This window comes from Rhipicephalus microplus, unplaced genomic scaffold (genome assembly GCF_043290135.1).
Source record: "Rhipicephalus microplus isolate Deutch F79 unplaced genomic scaffold, USDA_Rmic scaffold_275, whole genome shotgun sequence".
NCBI classification, from domain to species: Eukaryota; Metazoa; Arthropoda; class Arachnida; order Ixodida; family Ixodidae; genus Rhipicephalus; species Rhipicephalus microplus.
This window is the reverse complement of record NW_027464846.1, coordinates 86,364-107,010: the sequence shown is the minus strand read 5'-3', so window position 1 is coordinate 107,010 and position 20,647 is coordinate 86,364. Positions and strand designations below refer to the sequence as shown.

General features: G+C 45.0%; 1 protein-coding gene across 1 annotated transcript in view; it reads left to right on the top strand.

Annotated features, from left to right (window-relative positions):
- LOC119186501 (suppressor of lurcher protein 1) overlaps nucleotides 1-19,303 on the top strand; it is a 74,630-nt gene extending 55,327 nt beyond the window's left edge. Inside the window, exons 4-7 of the mRNA XM_075885735.1 lie at nucleotides 9,534-9,702; nucleotides 12,390-12,589; nucleotides 16,502-16,549; nucleotides 19,052-19,303. Coding sequence (XP_075741850.1) covers nucleotides 9,534-9,702; nucleotides 12,390-12,589; nucleotides 16,502-16,549; nucleotides 19,052-19,122 — 488 coding nt within the window. The 3' untranslated portion in view covers nucleotides 19,123-19,303. The remainder of the gene's footprint in view (nucleotides 1-9,533; nucleotides 9,703-12,389; nucleotides 12,590-16,501; nucleotides 16,550-19,051) is intronic.
- Nucleotides 19,304-20,647: the final 1,344 nt, after the last annotated feature.

The window sequence follows — 20,647 nt, the reverse complement described above, 5'->3', positions numbered from 1 at the left end:
TACCGCCAGCACAGACACGAACGTAAATAGAACGAGCTAAACAAAAAAAAAACTGTACGATGCACTCATTGCCTCTATAGCTATAAACTATCAAGAAGCTGAATTTCTTTGGTTTTGTTTGGAAGTATTTGACGCAGCTGGTTTCGACAGAACAAAATCTAGGAAATGAAAAACTTTATCGCTATATTCAGTAAGCCTGCGAGCGCTTTCTTTTTCATATATTTAGAGTCTTTCGCTTCCCCTTTCTTTCTTTTCGACTCCGTTCTGTTCTTTTCTTTCTTCTTTTTTTTGTTCACGGGCAATCTGCTCAGTTCTACCATCTTATACTGTCAAACACAGTGTCGAACCGCTTGCCGAAAAGTTGTAGCAAAACGCGTCTGATCCGAAACAAAATGGTGACTTTTCATTTCGCCAATCTTCGTGAACTGTTCGCACGGTCGTCGAACAAGTAACGACGCGGAACATTCCAGAATTGGGCGTTGAAAAAAAAAGAGTAATAAGGGAGGATACCGCAGTAGTCTGTGAGGATTCGCAGCACTGTAAAAAAAGAGAAAGCAGTTCAGTGAAAGAGAGCAACTGCGCAGTGCTGGTGAAACGCGCTCAAAGTTCTCTGCAAACTCTACTCATCCAGAACTGCAACAGAGTCGTGTTTCCTGTTCAGTTTTTTTTATATTTCTTATTTGGCATGCATTGGAGAAGCGTCGCAGAGACCTATTCAGTCATTTCCAAACAATTTCAAGCAAAACGAAAAAAGAAAAAGAGAGAGAGGGGGGGGGGGCGTCCGCTCGGAAGCGAACGCTTCTTTAGTTGAACGGTCGCGTAGAATCAAGGAGACTTCTTTAGATGTGCGCCAGTGGAGCTTAATACGATGCAGTGCGCCCGAGTTTAACTCCCGTAATCTCCGAATTCAGTAACGTACACTTATGATGAAACATCAATGAGCTGTTAAAGCTTACTTATATTTTTTGTACAATATGACTCTAGCATATCGGCGCTTAAATGAACGCTTAAATGTGATAGATTTTGAATTTTATTTGGCGCATCAGTTCGTACTTGGTTTGCTGAAATATAGGCAAGTTTAAAGATCGTGGCAGCTTATAAAAAGTTGCTTTAGAAAGGTAAATGCGTCAAGCGTTCAATGCTCGGATATGCATTCTGAGGCACCAAACTAATCACTTTAATAATTAAAAAAGAAGGATAGAAACTATACTTGATAAGTCGACCTTAATTGGGTTAGAGACAACCCCATACAGTGAATCAGTTAAAAAGGAACAAGAACATGGCAATTTAAGTTACTATATTGCTTGTATGAATCTTGTTAGTTTAATGACTCTGAACCAGCAACCGCGAAGTAGGACTCGCTCCTATAAAACACTTAGATATCTCGAAATTGTGTTCGCACTCTCTTCTGATAACGATAAACATCAGATAATAGCCTAATCGTCGAATTTTCAGTGGTGCCAACATGGAGCTTAACGACTCTCTTTAGACCGAAGCTTGAACTTACTGGAAGTTTTATCGTCAAGCACGCCAACAGAGCTTTGACTGCTTTGGGTTTTGAAATGAGCGTCGACTAATAAAAGCGAGTGCAGCCGGAAAGTACGTATAATTTTCTATTCGTCTGGCTCGTTCAATCGTTTGGCATTATTTCATCTGTCTTATGAAAACGCCTTTGACTTTTGCATAGTACCACCGCTGCATACTCGTCAGCCCATCTACTGACAATTTTGTCCTCCCTTTCCCTTCTCTTTCCTTTCTCTCATCTTCTTAATCTCTATTCCCATTCCCTGTAGCGTAGGGCAGCAAACCGGACCTGGTTAACCTCCCTGCCTTCTTTCGTTGTTCTTCCTTCCTCCGTATCATATGAGCTTATGTTTCTTGTTTACTGGGTACTTTATTCATGATTTACGCAGTCGAATTGACTCCAGCCATAGTTTATAGAGAAAGCCCGACGCTTCGTGACTAATTCCTTCCCTTCCTCGGCGAGTAAGTGTGCTGGTCATGAAAGCATCGGCGTGTCTTGTCCTCTACTTCGTTTTGTCTGCATTCTTGTGGAATTCCTGCAGTATCCTTAATAAGTTAATGTGTAGTTCAATGCGCCGACCTACTTACTTTATTAATACAGTGAATTGGGCTTGGTGGTACGGGTCCCTTATTAGTTTACCGGTACTGGCACACAGGGCATCACACAGTATGCACTGAATGTGCTGCACAGACATGCACGCGTTTGTTAAACCAACAGGGTGAAGGGGAGTACCATGTGATAGTATAGTTTAGAGGAACATTTTTGAACACAAAAGCGCTGTAATATTTCACAAAAATCTATATATATACACTGCAGCCAGCATCTACTTTTCGTGACAGGCACAGATTCAACAAAAGATACATTTAAATCGGCTTCTCAAATACCGTTTGTCTCAGCTCCTTTTCAAAGAGTATAATGCAGTTAAAGCTGTTCAAGTACAATCATTATTTAAAAATTGACTTCATGCATAACGGAATATAGAAAGGAGACATGCTCATACAAGCTCAAATAGATGCGCAAACCATCAATGAAAGCGCGTAAACAAAGCAATGCACGCAAATTTGGAATATAATTTTTTGTTTATTTTCCTCGCTATGTGAGCGCTTATTCTCCAGACGATTCGTACTCTGCCATCCGCGTCCCTCTTTTCTCTTCATGAAAGATCATCTCCGTAAAGAAAAACGCGCAACAATAGGGACAGCCTGCATGACATTAACAACGGTGTGTTTCGCCAATCAGAAGTGCTTCTCTCGAACGAAATGCTTCGTTAATTCCTCCCCCAGTTCCTACGGCTAAGAACCACCTTCGTGTCTAAGGTGGAGGCACACATCAGTATGCAAATTTACTCCTGCGTCGTCGTTATAAGACTAAAAGAAAGAGCCGCAAGATGCAAATTAACTTCGCTTTGTACTTCGAAAGGTAACAGTCCCCCTCGGTCAACCATTAATACAACGGTCCGTACGAACTGCGAAAACTGCGGAAAACAAAGCCGTATGTGACCAAAATGAACTGCACCCATTTTGTTTCCATCTCCTTTGCGCTGGAGGAGGATAAACAGGGAGGGGGGGGGGGCGCTGTTTGTTCTTGGCCTGCGTTGCGAAGACGTCCTTTTTTTATGGAGTGCGCCTGTCGAGAAAACTCATTAAGCGCCACTAAATAAACTATGTAGTGTTACTGTTTATCACAAACACACGTGTATACTTAGATTGCAGGCTGTTCTGTATGTTTCTAATTAGAGTGCCTAGAATCTTCCAGGGAATTTCATGTTTGCTCGTTACAGCCCATACTCGTTAAAGCTTGGCCGCTATGTGTTAGCGTCATGATTGATCGGGCTAAGTGCATTAGATGCTGCATGGCGCAATGAAACAGTTACTATAGAAATAAATAAGGAAAGAAGGAAGAAAAGAAGGAAGGGAGGTAGGGAAGAAAAAAGGGAGGAAGGGGGGGGGGAGGAGGAAGGAAGGGGGAACGACGCTACGGCAGTTTTCCAACGAGTGTTTTATTGAGAGTTTTTGAAACTTGTTACAATTAAGTATACAGAAAACCTAGGAAATTAAAGCAGTCCTTAAAAAAAGCAATATAAAAACAACCCCCACAACTGAGAGGTCGGAGCGTATTACTCTAGCAGGATATCACGTAAGTAAAGTTACGTACCTTGTAGATATAGGCTAACTCGTGCACAGTCAAAGCGATTGTCACCACGTGCTGCTGCTCATCATATTTCAATACTACTTCCATTTCCAAGAGCCATGACGATAGGCAGCCGAAATATTATGTCATAGGGATGCCATAGTACATTACAAATTACCTTCAGAGATGCGCCCAAGTGCAACGACAAACGCCAAGTATTCAGTTATCACATCTACGAACACATATTGGACGGGCTGTTTTCTCTTTACATGCTACTACAACGATGTATATTTGCAAAAATGGCGATGTAGACCCAGTACATTTCTACTGGCTTAAGCATGATAACGTGCTTCCTCTTAGTATAAAAAGTTAACGCCATATCCCCAAAGTGAATGGTGTTAGAGGAGCCTGCTCGGAGTTGCACCAAGCGTTCCTGTTCGAGTCCATTGGCGAGTGCAATGTAGAGCCAGCATTGGTCAGTTTCAGTTTCCAATAGGCATTACGGCTCTTCGAGTGCATGCTTTGGGGTACGTGCAAGGAGGTTTAAAAAAATGGGTCACATGCTACCACAGCAACTGAGGTATGCTGAGGCTTTACGGTAGGTCGCCAAATACCAAGGAAATGGTGAACGCCCTGGACGATAATAAATGATAAACGCGCGTTGAGTACTAAATCTTGCTTTTGTGGCATGCGTCTAGTCAAGCCAATCCAAGCCTAGTCGACGGCCGCGGCTCATGTTGCGAAGGAAGAAGGTGCTACAGTGCTCTGATTAGGGCTGAGACACTGCGCGTTGCCGCGCTGAGCATTACCCCACTGAGTGGCACTGAGCCTTATAACACATAGAGCGTCACCACACTGGGCGTTAACCCTGAGCGTTACCGCAGCTACTGCGCTGATGCAGCAGACATGTGGACGCACTTGAATTATGAACGCGCAATCAGGACGTCGCAGTGTCTTGGAGCCGCTTTTTCCGCCCGCTAGGCTGTGTGGTGTGACTCGAAGTTTCAGTCGTGGTTCCCCAAAAAAAGCGGCCCGTGTTGCATGGTTTTATTCGGGACGACGCGAAGTGGGGTCCGCGAATGTGCGAAGCATTCACTGCACGCTGCACTGGACGTATTCAAAGGGCGCGTTTCTCCGCCGGCGACCGTTCACCGTATAAAGTGCGAGAACAGTTGTCGATGCGATTCGTTCGTTACTCGGCCCCCCTTTTATTCGGTCCGGTGGGAAGTGGCATCAAAGCATTTTCTCGCTCGGCCGTGAAAGGAATGGAGCTGCTGTTTCCGAGCCGAGAGCTCTCGCTCCACGAGTGCTTTTCATGGAATTTCTTTTTTGATGCCTTTACCAAAACACTCGAAATCTTTATTGGTTATTGATACTTCCAGCAAAAGATGTAGACACTTTCAAAGATTGCGATGGGGGTAGCAGTAAAAAATTGCCCGCAGCTTCCCTCGGGGGAACACTGAGGAGGATGCGGAGCATATAATTGGTTAACGGGGTGTTAAAGTGCGACTTACTTGGGTCGATGGCTAAATTGGTTAACGTGGTTGTGAAATGGGGTGTTAAATTGCGACTTACTTGGGTCGATGGCTAAATTGGTTAACGTGGTTGTAGGAGGGGGTGTTAAATGAGTGAACACGTACACACGTATGCGAAAGGGCGGCGCTGGTCGAAGGGACGTCGATCATTGTGTTTGTGGATTCGTTGGAATTCATTTCACCACGACCTTGGACGTCGACGCGCCGTACAAACCAACCGACGAGCGGCAACTGAGCGAGCGAGCGCCGACCTTGAGTATATATACAGCACGACGGCGCATGCACTGTCAGCTGTTGAATGTTCTCGAAGCGCGACGCCACATGCGCGTCCACTGGAGAATCAGGAGAATTGTAGATGTCGAACGCGGTGTGCAGAGGAGGAAGGGTGCACAGATGGTGGAGGAGTGAAGCGCGCGCGGTGTGTAGAGGAGGAAGGGATGCACAGATGGTGGAAGAGTGGGCGACGGCGCGACGGCGCATGCGCGCGCGTCAGCTGTCGAATGTTCGAGAAGCGGTATGGACGGCGCGGACGGCGCGGACGGCGCACTACAAGGCGCGAGTATAAGATGCTCCGCATCTAAAAAACTATTAGTTCTGTTTTCCTAGAGCACAGCTGCCGGTCAGCCTTTCCTACCATGCATGCAATGGCGCTATCTCGGCCGTTCGCAACAACGTTTACGCGTGCAACGTCAGAATCCTGTAATTTTGATGTGCGTTTACGTTAACCCACGAAAGGAACTCTATCGCACTCTTCCCAATTCGTTAATACTATACTGATGACAGCAATCATTATCATCATCATCATCATCATCATCATCCGCCTGACTACGTCTACTGCAGGACGAAGGCCTCTCCCATGCTCCGCCAGTCAACTATAGGTCCTGTGCTTGCTACTGCCAATTTATACCCGCAAACTTCTTAATCTCATCTGCCCATAACCTTCTGTCTCCCTCTAACCCGTTTGCCTTCTCTAGGAATCCATAAATCTAGGACAGCAATCGGAAATTGTTAATTGGTGGTTTGATCGTATAAGGAGTATACTATATGGGTACCCACCTTACAGCTAATCCAATGGTCAGGACACAGATTACGCTGTTTTTTTTTTTTCGATCACAAATAATTCCAGACAGGCCTCACGAAGACATTACACATTTCCCCCTGCGGGCAACACTGGTGGTCGCTTCGGGATCGGGGGCAGCCGCTCGACGTTGCCGTTGCGCTTCAACTTCCCGAGCCTGAAGTTCTGGGTAACCTTGATAACGCTGCTGTTGCACTTCGGCGTGCCGAGCCAGTATTGCTTCCACAGAAGTTTCCTAGCAACGTTGACGTTTGGCTTCCCTGGCCCCAAGTTCGGGGTCCGCTTGCCGACGCTGACGTTTACGTTCTGCTTCCCGAACCTCCCTCTGCTCCGTGGTGGTGGCGCTGCCGCTGTAACTAGCGCCGACGTTGACGTTGTTCCTGGCGTTCCGTAAACCGTTGCAAGAGACAGAATGACGCAAACACAGCGAACGCTTGTTTTGAACTGCGCCGTTACAATTGAACCTTCCACAGACGTACCCTTAAATAGAGAGGGAGAGAGAGTTATACGCAATGATTTGCTGTGCCGCACCTGTGGTGGAGAGAGGAATAGGAGAGGAGGAGAGCGCACACCTGCGTAAGAAAGGAGAACCAGGGAGAGTTGCGCATGTGCAGTGTGGGTGCGGACGTCGCAGAACGGATAGTGCGCCGAGCACAAGATGCTCTCGCATCTCGAAGACGTAAGCGAACTTTCTCCAATAATCTATGCCATGCCGTTTCGCGGTCCTCACTGTTTTGCCAGATTCGCTACCGCGAGAACCAAAGTCGAACAGCGTCGTGCCGCTCGACCAATGACGTCAAACGTGACGTTTATACGCAAATCAAGTGACTCTTCTGCACGTGACGGTGACTCGTAATACAACAATGGTACCGCTGTTGCTCTCTTCGGTTTACAGAAACACGGCGCAACCAGACGACTTGCTGTCTGACATTGTGTTTCAATCGCTCAGTAATGCATCAATGGCTGCCTACTATGCATTCGGATATTGCTACACTTTCAAGTTAATGCGAACCTGACGAGGTACACCAATACTATGCACAGATATATATGGTCGCGGTTTGTTCACAAGCTCACAACATCGTCCATCTCTTGCGTTTTCGGCGGCGCATTGATTCGAACAGCTCGACAGCCGAACTTCTGACACCTCCCATGCGCCACGCATCAAAGGCCTCCCTTCTAAAGACTTCCTAGCCACTCCGATTCCAGAACACTCCCATCACGTGGCATTTTCCTGTAGTAACCGTATCCCCGAAAGTGAAGAATCGCGAAGAGTGCGCTGTTGCTTCGCACCACCACCGCTCTGGCGAGCGCGTTGCTTGCGGGTGCATAATTTACGCTCCTTCAAGTGCTTTCTGTGACTGGGCATACACAAAGTGCGCGGTCATTTTTCTCCGCGTCCGGTCCTTCCCTCGCCCTTATAGCGAAGGTTTCTGACAGCTCACAGAGACGCGCAACGTTCGTGAATAATATGCGCCCTAATCGGCCCCCTCTTCTTCTTGCTCCTCTTTTATCGTTGTTTTCTTTCTGGCAGAATCTAATAACCGCGCGGAATCTTCGTGACGAAGACGAGTGTTTACCACGTGCAGAAGCGCTGCAACGCGTATACCCTTAGACTCGCGCAGCTTGGCTCCTATGTGTTTTCCCTTGACGTCCGCAGTCCACTCACGTGGCTCATTTAAGAGGGGTCGCCCAGATAAGCTTTGTATAAAGCCTGCAACTCAACGTATAGACTCAGAAAACTTTGTCTCTCCTTTTACACACGTGGCTCTCACGTGTATAACACTCCCTTTAGAGAGGCACGTTGACTCTCTTTAAGAGAGTCGTGGGACGAACGACTCTCCTAAAGAGCGTCAACGTGCCTCTCTAAAGGGAGTGCAACAAACATGTGATTCTCACATGTATAAAAAAAGAGCTAAAGAGCTCTTTTTTATTATTAGAGTGTAAAATGAACGTAAAATTGGAAGAGTACACTGTTTAGCTTATAATTAACTGCCAGTGCAAACAGTAGGACACAAAGCATTTATCATGTTATTATATAGCTAAGTCTAGTATAACCTTATTGTTAAATTTTGACTACACTTTGAAAACTGTAACTCTTATTTTTCCTTGTGGTAATCACACACGTAACACTCCCTTTAAAGATGCTCGCTGACTCTCTTTAGAAGAGTAGTGGCCCACCCAACTTTCCATAAGAAAGTCAGTGCACAACTCTCCTAAATGGAGTCAGCGAGTCTTTTTAGGAGAGCCGTGCACTCCCTCTTTTGCAAAGTTGGGCGTGCCACTACCTCCTAAAGAGAGTCAGCGTGCCTTTCTAATGTAAGTGCTACACATGTGACTCACACGTATAAAAGGATAGTCAAAGGACACTTTCCTTAGAGCCGTGCTGCAGTGGTCTAGTGGCTAAGGTACTCGGCTGCTGACCCGCAGGTCGTGGGATCGAATCCCGGCTGCGGAAACAGCATTTCCGATGGAGGCGGAAATGATGTAGGCCCGTGTGTTCAGATTTGGGCGCACGGTAAAGAACCCCAGGTGGCGGAAATTTCCGGACCATTCCACTACGGCGTCTCTCATAATCAAATGGCGGTTTTGGGACGTTAAGCCCCACATATCATATCAAATCTAGAGAGCCTATGCATGACCGGCCAAATGACCAGTCGTGTAAGCTCTCTATTTTTCTACTCAAAAGTGTAGCGGTGGAAAGGTACGCAGCGTTACAAAGAGAGTCCCCTCAGCCAGGAACTTTGTCTTTTATGGGATCACCATTTATTGTATGGCCCAAAGAGTCAACGCGAGACACAAAGATGCACACGCAACAAAGTGCTACAAATAGTGCTCTATTGTGTGTGTGTCTTTCCTATGTGCCGTTGATTCGTTGCGCCGTCTAGTCTCCACCGATGCCATGTTAACACGCCCAATATTAAACACGCCCGATAGCTTCTCGTTATACGTAAAAAGAACTCTAGCTTTAACAACTTCAAACGATTGAATTTTTAATGCACTACAAATTGTGAGATCACCTTGAAAAACTGCAGATATTCCCTCAAGCAAAACGCATCTCGTGGTCGCAAATCTTGAGCGGGCGCGTGCTATGCTTGCAGGCCATGAGGGTGATTGTGTACACTGCGCTATGGTGACATTTTCAGGTGCAGCTTGCGTAAGTGAAGCGACTTCTACGAGTGACCTCGTTGTCTTCGCATTGCGCGGCCTTACGCTGGCCCGTAAGGGAGACGCGTATTTGACAGAGTTCACCTGTTTCCCCACGCAGTGTGCACCTTCATCTACAACAGCTCCGAGGTGTCCAACGGCACCTTCTCCACGCCCAACTACCCGGGCGTCTACCCGCGGGACACCGAGTGCCACTACCTCTTCTACGGCAAGAGCAACGAGAAGATATACATCGAGTTCGCCTACTTTGACGTCGAAGGCGTGCCCCCGTACGTACATCAGCAGTATCACATCCGCAGCGGAGTCTATAGTTACCTACAGCTCGCTCATCTTATATTCTCCAAGCGTTAGGAAAATGGAAGACAAGAAATTGCAAATCCCCGAGCTTATAGTAATGGATCCTACATTAATGGTTCTAACAGTGGTCGTTACATCTTTGAAATGCTATGTACACAATTGCGTACACCACTTGTACAAATTACAGGGCTGCTTCAGAAAAACTTCATAATGGTTCAGTTGGTTAGACAAGATCAACGTTTATCGCGCAAGCTGTACAGAAAAGGGCTGAAGAAAGCGACGAAAGACGTACAAAACACATCAGCGTAAACTAAAAAATGTTTGATACACAGCACTTGCCACGCATGTGGTATTATTATATATATCATGCTCATCTACGTATTAAGCAGTTAGTTTGCGCTGTTGTGTTTTCTGCGTATTTCATCACTGTTTTCAGTAGATTTTCAGGAGTTTGCGCAAGAAACGGCGGATAAGCGCTACGAAAAGCGGCTATGATCCAGCTTCTAGTATACTATTGTATAGTATAGCATTGCTTAGTATAGTTAGTGTTGTATAATACACAAAAATGGTAGGAAAGGAAACTGAAGAAAGCTGAGGTGAAGATCAGCAGGAGGAAAAATAAACAAGACGACAATATAAAAAAATCTAAAGTATAAAAAAAGTATAAAAGATATGTAGTAAGACATAAAGAAACTAAAAAAGAAAGAAAGAAATATCAACAATATTATGAACAAAATACCAAGAAATAACTAAATCTGCGTTCGTCGAGTGGGGGCCCTTTTTCTCTAGCTCTGCTGTTATCTCATATATCACAGGCATACAACTGCCTTTATATTTTTCTTTTTTTGTGCTTAACATGGACAATGGGCTAAGAAAAGCAAGATGCGTGGAGCTTTCCATGAACCTCCCGCGCAATAAATTTGCCTTCATTTACATTGATTTTGAAGTGTATGGTTGCGTATATATTATCACTCCGCTGAAAGCACTAGAGTCGTTCAACGTGCTGCTTTCCACGAGCCGTAAATAAATTATAATATTTATTTGCTTGAAATGGTCATAACTAAAAACCGACTTGCACTACATGTCAAATCTGAAATTTGATTCTATTTATGCAAAACAGGGCGAGTATGACTTTAACGTAAATAAATTGTTATCACAATTTATTAAGGAGAAAGTTCAATTACAAACAAACTAATGTATAAAGGCATTATTTTTATTAAATTAGGAATATTGATTTGACGCATTCACCAAGATTTCTTCACAGCTAGACTCTGAAGGGGTTAGCTGTTTTCATTTAGCAGACTTTCTATTTTGTAGCGTCCGCAGACAAAGCTTCAAGATGCAGTATTCTTTTTTTTTCTTCTCATCCTTTTCTGTTGGCTTACGTAGCACACACACGTTCCAAAGTGATGCTGCATTACTTGAACTCGAAGATGGCTTCTTAGTAGACAAATTGAGGTACACGTATCTGAGAGCGACCGCCTGAGTAATATTTGGTGAGTTTTTGTACAAATGACTCTGGTTGAAGAAAATATTAAGGAGTGGGAGTTCGAATGCATTTGGTTGAAGAAAATTATTTGTCCAAGCCACGAACACAAGATATATTTCTTGAGTCCACCAAAATACATTCAACTAGAACACACCACACCAGTGTGGTCTTCCCACCAGAACACAGCACACCAGGCTAATGTGCACCCCAGGCCACAGCAGCGTGTTTTGGTGTATCAATTAGGTTACACCGGAATACATCAGACAGAATCTGGTGGGTTTTTCAACTGGGTAGGGTAAATAAGATATCAAATACAATTTAATACGAATAAGTTCAACTACACATAAACTAACGTATTAAGGCATTATTTTTATTAAAATAGGAGTATTGATTTGATGCATTCATAAAACTTTCTTCACAGCAAGACTCTAAAACGGTTAGCTGTTTTCGTTTAACAGTCTTTCTCGTGAGGTTCGCAGACACAAAGCTTCAAGATGCAGTATTCTTGTCTTTCTTTTTAGCCTTCTCTGTCGATGCATGTAGCACACACATGCTCCAAAGTGATGCTGCATTGCTTGAGCTCGAATATGGCTTCTTAGTAGACAAATTCGGGTACACGTGCCTCAGAGCGACCGGCTGAGTAATATATTGGTGAGTTTTAGTACAAGTGAGTCTGGTTGAGGGAAATATTAAGAAGTGTAAAATAGAATACATTTGGTTGAAGAAAATTCTTAGTCCAAGCCCCAAACACAAAATATATTTCTTGAGTCCACCAGAACTCATCCAACCAGAACACACCACATCAGTGTGGTCTTCCCACCAGAACACACCAGTCTAGGTCGGCGTTCCGACCAGGACACATCACAGTGGTTCGGCCTTATTACCACGACACACCACGCTGGTTCAACTTTCACACCAGAAACATTCCACCAAGACACATCAGAGTGGGTCGTTGTTTCCACCACGCAGAGCACGCCAGGCTAGTGTATTCACCAAGACACAGCAGCGTGTACTGGTGTATACACCAGATCACACCAGAGCACACCAGACACACTTGGGTTTTTCAACTGGGGTGGATCTTATGTTGGCCGTAATGCGAGCGCCTCCCATACAGAGCACAACTTCGGCGCCTTCTTTAAAAGAGCAGAAATGACGAATTCGTCATCGCAGGTGCCTCTCGGACACGGCGAGCGACTACGTGGAGTTCTCCAACTTCCGCACGGTGGACCGCAAGATCCCGCGCCACTGCGGCAACCTGCGACCGACAAAAATCGAGTCCGACGCCGACTTCTTCCGCGTCTCGTTCAAGTCCAACGACAAGTTCGACGGCACCGGATTCGAGGCCTTCTACCAGTTCAGAAACAACCCCGGTACGTATCTCATATCTTTCTTTTTATTGGTATAGCAATTTTATGGGCACTCTCAACGGGTCTTTTGACGTCGCCGTCATGTTCCGTATAAATTCCCAATAGATAGCATTCCCCTGTGCATTTCAGGTTGAACTCGTGGCTGAAAGTGCGAGAGGGGGAGCGATAAACGTGGCTGAAGCAGAGATAAGACGAGCCGACCCATCTCCGCCGCACGGAGAGCTCACGTGATATCACCCAGTGTGCAAGACCTGCCCACGATGGCGGCTCTAACAAAGAGTAAATGACCCACCCGTATAGAAAGAGCACGATGGTACGTGAAAGCGTGTGTCACTCGAGTAGCAGCTTTGAGCTTTTGATTATGAGGGCCTGGTCTCGATCACTAGAACACGCCCTAACTCGGCAGCCATCACCAGATGGTTTATATATCCTTCTACGAGCTGCGCTGTTAATGCAAAGATACTGTGTGAAAACCACCGATTTCCCTGTAGAAGAAGAAGAACAAAACTTTATTAGCGAAAAAGACTTTGTTGTCACTAAAACAGTGGCAGCGCCACGTGGTCGGGCCCGTATTACAAGACACCGCTGGCTCTCGCCATCCTTTCAGCTTTCCTGACCAGGCTGCGCTGGTCCTTAAGGGCTGGGCTGGACAGCATTGCCTCCCACATCTCCCTGCTGTTGTTCTCTTCGTGTTCTTCGGTGTGTGCCGTACATTCCCACGTGCTTTGGTAGAGCGTCGGTGTACTTCCATACTGCGGGCATATGTCTTTGTATGATGTTGGGTAGTACGTATGCAATCTGTGGACGTTTATGTATGTGTATGTTTGGAGTCGGCGTAACGTCACAGAATCCATGGCCGAAAGGTTCTTGTGTGGTTCTGGGTGATGTATCCGCGAATCTCTGCAGTATTGCAGGATCGCTTTGTAACTGGGATCGATGGGTGTCGGGTCCTCCACGGCGTCGCCATCGGCAGCTCGGTAATTCGTGAAACCTTGAGCCACCCCATCTGCATAGAGGTTCCCCGTAATATCCTCGTGTCCCGGGGCCCAAGGGATTGTCTGGGTATAGCGTGTGCCTAGCTGTCTGCTACTTTATGTCAGTATCCTGTGTCCCTTGGCGTCGATTTTCCCTTTCTGATAATTTCTACATGCAGCATAGAATCTATGATGACACTCAGCGAAGTGTTGCGCTACATGCCTTTCCTTATAGCTAAGGCAATGGCAATCTTATCTGCTTGTATTACAGTTGCTTGGGAAACCGAAGCACAGGCTATGACCATACCGCTTTTGTTTACCACAACCATTACCATATTTTTTGCATTGGTCCAGTATGGCGAAGCATCCGTGAATCTCGAAATATTCGGGAACATTGTTGTTTTGTCGATATATGCCACTATGCCACTCGAGCTTTTCTCCACCCTGCATGTAATGTCGGATCCATGTTTTGTGGTATTGGTGATACCCCATACAAATCTCTGATCTGGCATTGTAGTGCCTTGGTCCTTTAGTGTGCGTGCATACACCTTTCACGGCCGACTCTATAAAGAAGAGCTCTGCCTGCTGGAGTTTGGGCCAATCGAGTCCTCTGCGCTATGATTTGGGGCTCAGCCAGCTCATCAAAGGCTTTGTGGAGGCCGGTGAATAGAAGCTTCTCATTAGAAGTGTTACACGGCAACCTCAGTGCTGCCTTTTATGCCATCCTTATAATTTTATCAGCCTTATCTTGTTCCTTCCTATTCAGGGCATGGTAAGGGAGCGAGTACATCACTCTGCTGATTACCAGGCTTTTCACGAGTCTGAGGGTGTCATGTTCCCCCATCCCTCTCCTATTATGGGCCACGTGGGCTATCATCCGATTAATCTGACTATCATCCGATTAAGACACCTGTTGTTCGATTGTAGTCACATTCCCAGCACTCTAAGTGTTCTCCGCTCCGGAATAACCGTCACCTGAAGCCGGATCTCGAGTGCGAGTCCGGGATCTTCTCTTTGTTTCTTGTCTTTTGTGAGGCTAATCAGTTCCGACTTCTCCGGCGAGCACTGTAATCCCCTTTCGTTTATATATGCTTCTATTATATTGGCTGTCAATTGGAGCTTTTCCTCCATTTCGCCCAAGTTGCCCTTTGTTATCTTTATTGTTATATCATCCGCATATGGAGAATGTTGAGTGTCGGGAATTTCTAGGAGCTTTTTAGCCAGTCCAATTATGGCTATGTTGAAGAGTGTAGGTAAAAGACTGATTCTTGTGGTTTGCCTCTGATCGGAGGAAAGATGATGTTGGATTCATCATCTCCTACTCTTATAACAGCTGTTCTTTCGTTCAGGAAATCTTCAAACGTACTGAAACGTCCTAATACTACAGTTCGTCTCGGCTAAGCCGTCAAGTATCCCTTTGTGGCTTACGTTGTCAAAGGCTCCTTTTATGTCAATGGCCATGACAATGTGTTCTCCTGGTTTGGTGACGTTGCTTAAAACTTCCTCTTTTAAAAGCAGGAGAATATTCTGTGTTGAAAGATGTGGCCTGAAGCCAAAAATGGTCTCAGGCATGAGGTTATTTTCTTCAAGATGACGTTGTAGTCGAATGTTTACTATTCTTTCGAACACGTTTCCTAGACATGAAGTGAGAGATATGCGGCGAAAATTTTCCAAAGCCAATTTCTTCCCTGGTTTTGGGATCATGATAGTAACAGCGTGTTTCCATTGATATGGTATCATTTTTTTAACACAATGATCATTTATGAAGCTCGTGAGGGCTGTGATAGATTCATCGTTCATGTTTCTGATCATGGCATTTGGTATTTGATCCGCCCCTGCCACTGTGTTCCGCTTTGTACAGGCGATTGCTTCTCGCACTTCTGCTTCCGTGAAGAGCTCGTTCGTTCCTGGGTGTGGGTGGCCTTCCCAGTGTGTTGTTGCAAGTTGACTAGCGTATTCTTCTGCCTCTTGTGTTACGTTTTTTATTTTAATTTTGAGCTTTCGGTTGCTTTTTGGCCGCTTCCATCAGTTGGTACAGAGGTGTCGAGACTTTGTCACCGAAGCATTTGGCATAGACTGCATTGAGAAGTTGGTCTTTAATTTATTGATTGATTTGTGGGGTTTAACGTCCCAAAACCACCATATGATTATGAGAGATGCCGTAGTGGAGAGCTCCGGAAATTTTGACCACCTGGGGTTCTTTAACGTGCACCCAAATCTGAGCACACGGGCCTCGACATTTCCGCCTCCATCGGAAATGCAGCCGCCGCAGCCGGGATTTGAACCCGCGACCTGCGGGTCAGGAGCCGAGTACCTTAGCCACTAGACCACCGCGGCGGGGCGGAAGTTGGTCTTTAGTGCCTGGTACGAGTGTAACAATCTATTCATGTTTTTCTGGCTTTCGCGTCGTGCTTTGAGTGGGTCAATCATTGACCTAAGGATGCTCCATACTTTCGCTCTTCCTAGTGTTCCCTGTAATGTACCACAGAAGCCTTCCCAGTGTGTTGTTGCAAGTTGACTAGCGTATTCTTCTGCCTCTTGTGTTACGTTTTTTATTTTAATTTTGAGCTTTCGGTTGCTTTTTGCCGTTTCCATCACTTTGTCAACCTTCTTCGTGCATCCCACAAATGTAGTAGGCGAGGGTTGACTTCAGGTGTTTTCTCCGTCCTGGTGATACTTTTGTTGTGTTACGCCATCCTCATGTATGGAGTGGTACGGCATCCTCATGTGTTCCATCCAGAGCAGCCAGAGCGGCATCATCGGCGCGTTCGTTTCCTATGATGCCACAGTGACTTAGAAGCCACTGAAACGTCACGTGGTGCCCTTTCATGTGTGTTGTGTGAATAAGATTACAAATTTCATATACGAGCTGTTTGTACGGCCCGCGACGCAGTGCTGTTTTCGCTGCCCTGATAGTGGTCATTCTTTTTCGGCGTTACAGATCCTTTCACAGTCCGACAAGTCTCCGCTGTGCAGAACAAGCAAAATGGTAAGTAACAGAGAACATCTGCTCATTGGTCGGGTCATTCCATGTTCGAGTAGTTGCACCTTATTTTGCAACGCACTCGGAGAGTTAATCGGAGAGCTGGAAACGATTCTAATTTGACATTACACTACTGCTTGACAGCTGTTTTGTTTTTATGCTTATCCTGAGCATCAGGTCAAGAGTGATTCCACGTAAGATCGATGGCTGGTCAACCTCCTATTTTTTTTTAAACTTTATACATTGTTGCCGGGTCAGTGGAAAGAAGAGATCCGCAACTAGTCTCGCTGTAAATTGTTTGGAGGCACAGTGAATCAATAATGATGGAGAGTTCGAGTGCCATGCTTACTTGTTCTGCTGCTTTTTTAAAAATTTGGCGATGAATTACGCAACTGTTTTTAAAGCTACCAGTCTCAAATTCATTTGGCTACATATAGGCTTACTGGCGCTTACGTTCAATTACATTTCGTTTGCCAACGTAGTGTGCATTTGTTTGAGAAATTCTCAAATTTGATCTAAAAACGTTTTTTTTTTGCCTAGTTTGCAGGTTTTCATTTCACAAAGCACCTATGCCAGAGTGGTGAAAATTCCGCATTTTTTTCAACATGCCTATTTTTAAAACTTCCAAAGCTTTTAATAATAGCACTTCTCAATAAAAAGATCTATTCGGGCTATCTTCTTGAAAAGAGCATGCAAAGGAAACTTCTGACGACAATTAAAAAACATTTTTTATATTTTTATTTTTTTCCCACTTATTCTACTGTACATCGGCTTTCACAATCAATAAAAACATGTTGCATTATATGGTTTAGCTTACAGTAACGACCCGTCAAAAAATTCCCTTGCGCAAGGACTGGTGAAGTCTATTTGCTATGGTGTTGAGACTCTTATATATTTCTTTTTCAATATAGTAGACGCCGATTATGATATTTGATTAATGAGTTACAGTGGCTATTGTTTGAAAAAGTCACTGTCAAAACGAAGAGAATGTCCAGTCGTGGCCAGTATGAGCTGCATGCATCACGCTGGCTGAGCTCAAAATGGCGCCCACGCTGCAAATAAGCACCTACGTAGAAAAAAAAAGGTGAAATAAATTCTCCCTTAGTGGTTCTTTCTGAACAAATTTAACGTTTCTTGGCGTCATTGTTCAGGATTACGGTCACTTTACCCACAGCCAGCGTACGGCAACTAATGTGTATACAATTTTTGTTAAAAAATAAAGTCGGAGGAAACGTAAACGTTAAAAAAATTGTTTACCTTTTTCACCATTGTTTAAATCAGAAAAGCAATAAGATTTGAGAAAAAGCGCTCTCTAATTACCAATAATTAGGTATCCAGATGAACAGTGATGTGCACATCGCAAATAGCGTAATGCAATAAGGCCCTTTATCTTTGTCGGTCGATGTTCGTCTTCTAGCACTTTTTGTTGCATTTTTTGCGTTTTCTTTATTGCAGTAAGTGGCTGAGCCTGATCAGATTATGCACTGTTTACAAACCAGATTATCAAATAGAAGCAAAGATGCAGTAATTTTTATCGTATTAAGAGGCGAATACCATAAGTATAATGAGCGGCATGTAGCAGGAACCCCTGACGCTGTTCGTGTTTATAATTCAAACACTCCTTGACAAGGTTATCGCTTTCATCGCTGGTTATACCGCTCTCAACGCAGTAGCCCCACTGTACACGCAACTCTGCTTCGGAAAGGGCGCTTTCCTCATCGTATCGACCCTTTTGCAAACTAGATTGAATGGGTGTCTATTGAAAACACTTCTTTTAAGGGAGTACTGGTTGATTCCGACAGTCCGTTTTGTTTGGTCTACTTCTTCTGGCTCTTGGTAGGGAGAACTGAAATTTCGCATTTATTCAATGCCCACGCTTTGCTGAAGTTTTCGTAAAATATAAAAATGAAGTGTTATTTTTGAAGGCAGCAGTCGCATTGCACTTCTCCTTCAATATCATTTGCTTTGCCGAGATGTAGTCAGATTTTTTTTTATTTAGTGCACACACGCACCTAAATTGCGTGTTTATTAGTATGCTAACGTGACTGATGAATCACCTGTTTGTGTCAGTAGTCTGTTGTAGCAGTTACACAAGAATGAACCTTGAAAACAATAACAAGGTTTCACCGTATTGCGTACAAGCATCATACAATTTACCGCAAATACGGAGCTTTAGTACATGTTAATTTTGGTGCTCAGTGAGACTTAAAAGCACTGCCGAACGACAATGCAAAGAAGGTGGCTGCACGACAACATGTGGCATACTTCATTTTTTTTCGTTTTTTTTTTCGCAGGTTGATTCTCGCGTGCGCGAGTCACACACGAGAAAATGTATATCAATCAGTTTGTTAATTCAGATGCTTCATCACGTCACTGTATTTATCTTAAACCCTTTATATGCGCGTGCATATATATATATATATATATATATATATATATATATATATATATATATAAATATATATATAATCCGCGTTACAAATTTCTCCATGTTTTCTCTCTTTTCAGTGCACAGATCTTCGCCCGCAACCACCCTGCTGTCTCTGGTTCTGCTGTGGCTTCTGGTAGCCGATCACTGAGGCCATCAAGGCGGGCCTCTCTCTTTCCGCTTTACTCAAAAAGCCGCTCACTCACCGAGTTCAAGTCATACCCCCATCTCTCTACGTTCTCGATGTGTTCTCACGGTCACCGAAAAAGTGTAAACGAAGCAACAAAAAAAAACAAAGAAAGCACAAAGGCATCGACATACTTCACAACTCGCGCCTCGCCGCACCTCCGTTGGTGCTCAGAGCTCGACTGTCTTCGTACGCAGAAGAGGACGAAGATTGCGCTGTGTGTTTGTGTGTGTGTGTATGTGTGTGTGTGTTCGACGTACCCGCCGTGGAAAACGACGCTAGAATTCAATGCGCACAGACTGTCAGTCATGAACTTCACGCCGATTTCACTCTACCCTCTCGACGTCTCCCTCACCTCGCCTCCAACGTGAACTTCGAATTCTTCTTTTCCTACTATCAGTGCTTCTCCACTTATTATTCGTTTGCGACCGGCACGAAGGGCCTCTTGACGCTCGACGTTGTTTTTTTTTCCGCTGTTATGTGAGCGCTCGTTTATGTGCGCGTGTGTACCGTGCTCGTGCGTGCGTGTGTGACAGATCATTGGAACCCACTCCTTCCTCACGAAAAAACAAAGAACTGTCATTGAAGAACCTCGATGAAGACGTTCGCAGCACGTCTTCACGGTGGCCGGAGAGAACTCAATGGTGTAGGAAAGTCGTGAGAAACAAAACTGAACAATACGAATGATGGTGCGTCATCCTGTGTACTATCTCTATCTCTCTATCTCTATCTAGAAGAGCGAAATGACAGCAGCGTTATATAGGCGCGGTCACCGCGACGTATTACACTGTTCCCGAAACGAGGACAGTGACCCCTTTCCGCGACATGTCACTCACCCGACATCCCGTTCGAGCTTGCGTTGTTGTTTTCCTTTTCGCTTTTGTTGTTTCATTTCGTTACTTAGAATCTCCCCGACACTCGAAATGAAGAAGAAATGGGCTTGGACGGGGTATGTTGCGAGAAGCTGGGATAACCGCTGTTTGTTAAAGAACTGGATTGTAAATGGAGGAAAGCGCGCCAGGGGAAGTCCGAAAGTTCCGTGGGTAGGTGGGATTTAAAAGCTTGCGTGAGTGAGGTGGCCGTACGATGCGCAGGACCGGATTGAACAGCTTTTTTATGGTTCCACTACGCACACGCCGTCCCCTAGTGGGAAAATTTTGAAACATTGCTGTAGGGTCTCCGGACACCTTTAGGTCTCTGAGGCTGTTGTTCTAGCCTTATCGCTTGTTCCGAATCACCCGCTAAGCTTTGCCTCCTGACAATGGCAGCAGAGGGCAGCACAAAAAAGTGTAAAAGGTGGATTGGAGAAACGAGGTAGTGGACACTGCCCTGCATCGGGTCAGGCTGAAAATAATGACGCTGATAGTGGAGATGATGATTAAGCACGACGTGATAAGAGGCCGTTCGTCAAAATATGAACGAGGTTGTCTTCGAAAGGGGCCGCTTAACCTTGCCCAGACCACAATTAAAATTGAGCGAAGGGTGGCAT